Source organism: Gekko japonicus, unplaced genomic scaffold (assembly GCF_001447785.1).
Source record: "Gekko japonicus isolate JY-2015 unplaced genomic scaffold, Gekko_japonicus_V1.1 scaffold1583, whole genome shotgun sequence".
In the NCBI taxonomy this organism is placed as follows: domain Eukaryota; kingdom Metazoa; phylum Chordata; class Lepidosauria; order Squamata; family Gekkonidae; genus Gekko; species Gekko japonicus.
This window is the reverse complement of record NW_015167096.1, coordinates 392133-399888: the sequence shown is the minus strand read 5'-3', so window position 1 is coordinate 399888 and position 7756 is coordinate 392133. Positions and strand designations below refer to the sequence as shown.

At 50.3% G+C, this 7756-nt stretch overlaps 1 protein-coding gene across 1 annotated transcript in view; it reads right to left on the bottom strand.

Moving 5' to 3' along the window:
• Nucleotides 1–7756, bottom strand: part of LOC107111863 (sialoadhesin-like) — a 59844-nt gene that overhangs the window by 12019 nt on the left and 40069 nt on the right. The window contains exons 7-8 of the mRNA XM_015412909.1: nt 5711–5962; nt 3446–3748 (exon numbers count right to left, since the gene is read on the bottom strand). Coding sequence (XP_015268395.1) covers nt 3446–3748; nt 5711–5962 — 555 coding nt within the window. The remainder of the gene's footprint in view (nt 1–3445; nt 3749–5710; nt 5963–7756) is intronic.

The window sequence follows — 7756 nt, the reverse complement described above, 5'->3', positions numbered from 1 at the left end:
GAGGAGGAGGAGGAGGAGGAGGAGATTGGATTTATATCCCGCCCTTCACTCGGAGTCTCAGAGCAGCTTACAAACACTGTTCCCTTCCCTCTCCACAACAGACACTCTGAGGTAGGTGGGGCTGAGAGAGCTCTGAGAGAACTGCCCTTTCAAGGACAGCTCTGGTCAGAACTACGGCTTGCCCAAAGTCATCCATCAGCTGCAAGTGGAGGAGTGGGGAATCAAACCCGGTTCTCCCAGATTAGAGTCTGCACACTTAACCACTACACCAAACTGTCACGTAGGCAGGAAAACTCTCTTAAAGAAGACCAGTTTCTTGACGCAGAGTTAGAAGGGATCCTAGAGGTCACCTACTCCAACCCCCTAGCTCGGTGTGGGAATTAGTCAACTACAGCACGACACTCTGCTTAAAGGAGTGTGTGCCTTTTAAAAAAATGGTTTTAAATGATTGGAAAAAAGCATTTACAAAAGAAATTCTTGTAAGGCTGTGCTTTTAAGAAAGGGGTGGAACCTCCATAGCTACGGGCCTAATTCCCAGCATCTCCAGTTTAAGGGCCTCAGGTAGCAGCAGGGGTCATTTCCTGCAGGAGTGCACAGGAGCATAGCTCCGGCAGTAAAGAGCCCAGGGTGCGGGCACATGCAACAAGCCCCAGCCCCTGCTCTCAGTCACAGCAAGTGCACGCAGGCAAAACTCAGGGCCCCCCCCCCCCCGGTCCAAAACAGTCCAGAGGCACCTTTAAGGACAAGGTTTATTCAGGTACAAGCTCTCCCTCCTCTCTGAGGGCAGATCTGCGGATTCCCCCCCAATAGCTAGGAATCCAAAACAGTCCAGTGGATCCTGAGCGTTGGGTGTTGCCTGAGGTATGTCCAGTTAGCCTCAACCAGGGCCAGGGCTTTCTCTGCCGTGGCCTTGGCCTGGTGGAACATGCTCCCGATTGAGATCAGGGCCCTGCCGGACTTATTACACTTTCGCAGGGCCTGCAAAACGGAGCTGTTCCGCCAGGCCTTCGGTTGAGGTGGTGGGTGTCCATCGATTGGCCTTTCTGTTGCAGTCTCTTAAGAATGGGGTTAGGGTTAGGGAAAGGACCTTCTGCATACATGAACACACACGAAACTGAATCAGAGCTTCGGTCCATCAAAGTCAGTATTGCCTACTCAGACGGGCAGCGGCTCTCCAGGGTCCCAGGCAGAGGTCTTTCACATCACCTACTAGCTGGTCGTTTGAACTGGAGATGCTGGGGACTGAACCTGGGACCTTCTGCATGCCAAGCAGAGGCTCTAGCCACTGAGCTACAGACCCTTTCCCTAATATGGGAAACGGCCTTATACTGAATCAGACTCTTGGTCCACCAAGGTCAGTATTGTCTACTCAGACTGGCAGCCGCTCTGCAGGGTCTCAGGTGGAGAAAGGTCTTACACATGCACTACTACCTGATCCTTTCGACTGGAGATGCCGCAGATCGAACCTGGGACCTTCTGGCCTGGATCCACGGAATATTACAAAAAAATGCTGAATTGTATTATACCTTTTATTCCTAAATTATTTCTATTGAATGTAAGGCCAGAAAGTTGTAAAAAGGATGGTTTTTATCTCTGTATACATGTATTAACCACTGCGAGACTATTATTTGCCAAATATTGGGGAAAAGATGAAATACTGTCAAAAGAAGAAACTATAAGTAAAATTTTGGAAACAGCAGAGATGGACAAATTAACCTTTTTTTTGAGAGGAGAAGAAGAAAAATTTCACAATACATGGTTGAGATTTTATACTTGGTTGGAAGACTGCAAAAAAAAAAAAAAGAACTCCACAAGTCCACAACATATATTATAGATATTATAGATATTATCTACAAATATACGCAGACTTTAAGGATAAAAGATTTTTTGCTTTATGGTATATATTTTAATGAAAGAACTGGATACTGTGAGAAGTAATCGAACAGATTATTATTACATAGATTACATAGACCCTCCAATTTGTATGTAATATGTTTGTGTGTCTTTGTTTTGTATGTTGATTTGTGATAAAATAAAAAACGATTGAGGAGCTGCGGTGGCTCAAGGGGTTAAGACGCTGAACTGCAGGCTGTGGAAGGTCAGTAGTTCAGCAGTTCGAGACCCGGGTGCCGCATGATGGCGTGAGCTCCCGTCTCTAGTTCCAGCTCCTGCCAACCTAGCAGTTCGAAAGCAAGAAATTGCACGTGGATCAATAGGTCCCACTTAGGGGGGAAGGTTTATTTTTAACGTTTTATTTAAATATTTTTATCCCGCCCTACCCCGCAAGCGTTCTGTGCGCCTTGGTGTTTAGTCATGCCGGCCACGTGACCACGGAAATGTCTTCGGACAGCGCTGGCTCTTCGGCTTTGAAACGGAGATGAGCACCGCAACCCTAGAGTCGGATTCGACTGGCTTTCGAGCAAGGGGACCTTTACCTTTACCTAAAAAACTATTATTAAAAAAAAAAACCCTGGGACCTTCTGCATGCCAAACAGCCACTCTACCACTGAGCCACAGCCCCTCTTCAAGGCGGTGGTTCTACTACTGAGCTTAAGGTGGTGAATGGGGACAGGAGTGGCATTCAGAAGGAAACCTCACCATGCCAAGGTGGACGGATGGGGAATTACCTGTACGTAGGCTTGCCAAGTCCCCTCGGGGGCGGGGAAACCCCCGCCCCAGAGGCACGTTACCCACTGCCGGTGGATCGGGCCCCGGGGGGAACCCCACCCCCAAAGCACGCAATGTTCCCGGCATCAGCATGTCACCCGGAAGTAACGCAGTAGCGTCGGGCGCGTTGGGGGTGGGGCCGCGGTCGTCTGAGGGAAAACTCTATGGTTTTCCCTCAGATGATTGTGGCCCCGCCCCGGCATGCCCGACGTGGTTGCGTCACTTCCGGGTGACGTAATTGTGGCGCGCGTGCGCATGAACTCCCAGAGCAGCGCTGGATTCCTCCGCTATACCTACGGTAAGGACTTGGCAACCCTACCTGAACTGAACCTGCAGCTTGTGTGCATGTGGACACCTGTCAGCTATAGCTGCCATAAGTGTGGTGTATGTTTCTAATTGCTTTGCATTCTTTTCCCTGCGCTCAATTGCATCAGTGCTGTAACGGGTATCTCTCAAGGTCGCAGAAGGAGTTGGTGTGTCTAGGTTTCGTGGGAAGCTTTTTACTTTCCCAGCTTGGCAGCCATTAGAGAATCTGCCTAATGCCCGCACGCGGGAGCCCATCTAATTGGGTAGTAGTTGGGGGGGGGTGCATACAAATGCCCTATATCCTATTATGCGCATAGGTAACCCGCCATTCCTAACAGTGTTCCTGTTACTGCATCTATGGCTTTTCAATAAAAGTAAAACCTTCCTAGAAGAGTGTACTTCATTGTCTTGACAACACCAGGATACCACCATGTGCATGTGGCATGGGGGGGGGGGAGAAGGAATGACTCACTCTCCACGCTGAAGTAGACAGAGGCCGTGGCGGCTCCATAGGTGTTGTTAGCCAAGCAGCGGTACTGCCCTTCGTCTTCCAGGCCGACCCCCTTGATTTCCACCTTCAGGAAGTTGTGGGCCCGGTGGACGTTGAGCCGTGGGGCAGGCAGTTCCCCTGAACTCCAGCTGGAAGCCACCATCTCCTGTCCTTTGTGCAGGGCGATGTCGGACAACGGATGGCTCTCAACGGCGCACTGGATGATGGCTTGGTGCCCGGATTGCGTCTCCAGGAAGGAGACCAGCGAGACCTCCTTGGGAGCGTCTGCAGGAGAGAGACGACGCCACACTTCAGCCCAAAATAGGATGAGACTGTTCGGAAGGGGAGGTGGTGGAAGGACGGGGCGTGGAGGATGTAAACTGGGCTGGGGGCTTCCCAGGCACGGAAGGTGGCGTCCAGCGCGCACGGCAAACCTTAGATTACTTTATGGAACAGATCGAACTTCTAGTCATCTTTGTATCAGACAGTATAAAATCAGGGCTATTTTTGGGCAGGAACGCACAGGAACGGAGTTCCGGCTGGCTCCCAAATTGGCCACGCCCAGCAGGAACTCATTAGTATAATAAGCCACACCCAACAGCAGGAACACATTAGGATTGGCTACGTTAGGGGTGTGTGGCCTAACATGCAAAGGAGTTCCTGCTCCAAAAAAAAAGGCCCTGGGTCTTGACAACAAACAAGGTAAACAGAATAAGAAGCAAAAGGTGGGTGTGGCTGGATGACCACACTTCTGGTAACATGGGAACGTGCCTTAATATGCTAATTAGCAGTGCAGTCAGGGGTGTGGCCTAATATGCTAATGAGTTTCTGCTGCAAGGTGTGGCCTATTATGCTCATGAATTTCTGCTGCTGGGTGTGGTCTATTACGCTAATGAGTTCCTGCTGGACTTTTTCTACAAAAAAAGCCCTGTATAAAATTATACCTAAAAAAAAAAAAAATCAGGTGTTGTCATGTGATTTTCTTCTTCCACCGCATGAACCTATCTTTCCCCTCACCTTTGCAATGCAATAAACAAATGGCAATTTGGATCGAATCGCCATTGTAGCCCCTACCTAACTTTTCAGGTGAGCTCTCTGCCTTGTTTCTAGTGTACTTCTTGCACCCTTTTACCATTTTAAATTCATTCTTTTTTCCCTTTGTCTCAACACTATTTTTAAAAAATCCCGAAATAATGCTCTAGGATGCAGGAGTAAGTTGATTCATGATGTCACAGCTATTAGCTAATCAGTTCGGCACACAACAAGCTTAGGTTGTAAATATCACACACCAATCTTCTTGAACTAAGCTCTGGAAAACCAGTGCATGCAGCAGAATGCACTTCCAGAGCAGCATCCCCACAGCAGTCTTCTGTTGGTGCATGCCATCAGTCTAAGACAGGGGTCTCCAACAAGGTGCCCGTGGGCACCACGACCCATGACACCTGCCAACACCTTACGCAGTGCCCATCAAATGTTTACAGGTGGGGTGCTCGCCTAGCACTGTTGAAAATATGTGTGTTGCAAGGTCTAAAGTCAGTCATTATAGGGCTAATCTGCTTATCTTGCGTGCTATTGCTTAGACTGACCTGGAAGGGAACCTGGCAGAAAGCCCATGGAAAGAAAGCCCAGGAAACCGAAGCCTGTTTACTAACAATCATTGGTTACTGCATTCAGGTGCTTTCCTTCTAGGGGTCAAGAAGAAAGGAAGAATCTCCATTACTATCTACGTGTCTGTTGTTGAAAGCATGTAGTCTTAAGTGTTTGTTTTGTAGATTTCCCTGTGTACCCTTCCCTTTAGAAATACAGATTTTTACATAGAAAGAAAATGCCTCCTCTCCAGTGAAGGAAAGATCCATTGCAATCTCTGAGTATTTAGCTATTTTTACCGATTTCCCAACAAGCATGACTTCTGATTGGCCATTGGAGAGCTGATTGGCTGAGCAGATTAAAATTATGATGATCTGGTAGCAATAGACACTGCAGTGCTGGCTTTATGCTCTCTCTCACTCCTCTTTTGCACTGTATTTTTGAACCACCCCTCTTTCCCCCTGCCCTTGGACTTCCTCTGGGTCCATGTGGGGCTCCGCCTCCTTCAGCAGCCATTTTGTGGTAGGCTCCGCCTCCTTCAGCAGTCATTTTGTGGCTGGGCCCACCACCTTCTGTCAGAATCCCAGAGGTGCTCACGGGCTCAAAGAATTTTGAGGACCATGGCCTAAGAGGAAATTGAGTAAACAAAGAGGTACTTGCAGAGGACGCGCATGGGGGCAGGCGGAGAGGTCCGGATTCCTTTTGTGCTGCGCACTTGGCAGGAGTAGGCCCCTGCGTCTCCTGGGGTTACCGCCTGGAAGATGAGGGAGTTGGTGGCACCCTCGGCCAGCCATTGGGTGTTCTTGTACCAGGTGTAAAGAACGCCGGACGTGGAGCTGATGTCTTCGCAGGTGAGAGAGACGGGATCCCCTTCGTGGACTTCGGGAGATGGGTTGACCACAACCTTGGTAGCTACGGGAGGGATGGAAATCAAGCAGGGCTATTTTTGGGCAGGAACGCACAGGAACGGAGTTCTGGCTGGCCATGCCCAGCAGGAACTCATTAGCATAATAGGCCATGCCCAAAAGCAGAAACTCATTAGGATTGGCTACCTGGGGGAGGTGGCCTAACATGCAAAGGAGTTCCTGCTACAAAAAAAGGCCCTGGGTTTTGACAACAAACACGGTAAACAGAATAAGAAGCAAAAGGTGGGTGTGGCTGGATGACCACACTTCTGGGAACATGGGGGTGTGGCCTAGTATGCTAATGAGCTGTGTTGTCAGGGGTGTGGCCTGATATGCAAATGGATTTCTGCGGTTGGGTGTGGTCTATTATGCTAATGAGTTCCTGCTGGGCTTTTTCTACAATAAAAGGCCCTGAAATCGGTAGCATGGGCCGCAACGAAGTGGGAGACAGTCAAGCAAAGATGGCCGTGTCCCAGTAGGTCTGTTCCCAGCCACAGCACCGGGGAGTGAGGCCAGGGGCTCCCCAGGTCTCTTTCCACAGCAGCTGGCAGGACCAAGAATATTAATCCCTTCTAAGCCTCACACTAGGCCCCCGGGGTTTCCAGCTCTGGTTTGGGAAATCTTGGAGGTGGACCCTGGGGAGGACTGAGCTTGAAGAAGTGAAGGACCTCACTGGGAAATCATCCCATAGAGTCCTCCCCCCAGAGCAGCCATTTTCTCCAGGGGGACTGATCGCTATAAGTCTGGAGACCATTCGTCATTCCAGGAGAACTCCAGGCCCCACCTGGAGCCTGGTAACCCTACTTATGGTCTCTGGCACCTTGGGCCAAAAGGATCCTGGGTGGTAGGGTGGGGAAAGGCCTTGACTTGAGCGAAGTCAGACTAGACCGTGCCCTCTCCCAAAAGACAAGAACTCAAAGGCATCCAATTGGAGCCTGGTAACCCTACTTATGGTCTCTGGCACCTTGGGCCAAAAGGATCCTGGGTGGTAGGGTGGGGAAAGGCCTTGACTTGAGCGAAGTCAGACTAGACCGTGCCCTCTCCCAAAAGACAAGAACTCAAAGGCATCCAATAAAGCTGATGGGCAGTTGGTTCAGGACGGACAAAAGGGAATACTACTTGACACAGAGGGTGGTTAAAAGGTGGGATTCGCTGCCAGAGGATGCAGTGATGGCCACAGGAATAAATAGCTTTCAAAGGGGATTAGACAGATTCATGGGGGAGAGGTCTATCAGTGGCTACCAATCATGGTGACTGAGAGGAACCTTCACATTTAGAGGAGCCAGGAGGCAACATGAGGGGAAGGCCTCGGCCTCTCTGCCCTGTTACTGGCCCTCCAGAGGAACTGACTGGCCACTGTGTGAGACGAGATACTGGACTAGATGGACCCTCAATGGTCTAATCCAGCAGGGCTGTTCTGATGTTCTTATCAGGGGAAGGCCTCGGCCTCTCTGCCCTGTTGTTGGCCCTCCAGAGGAACTGGTTGGCCACTGTGTATGACCGGATGCTAGACTAGATGGACCCTCACTGGTCTGATCCAGCAGGGCTGTTCTGATGTTCTTATCAGGGGAAGGCCTCGGCCTCTCTGCCCTGTTGCTGGCCCTCCAGAGGAACTGGTTGGCCACTGTGTGAGACTGGAGGCTGGACTAGATGGACCCTCACTGGTCTGATCCAGCAGGGCTCTTATGTTCTTTTCAAGAGAACGCCTCGGCCTCTGTGCCCTGTTGCTGGCCCTCCAGAGGAACTGGTTGGCCACTGTGTGAGACGAGAGGCTGGACTAGATGGACCCTCACTGGTCTGA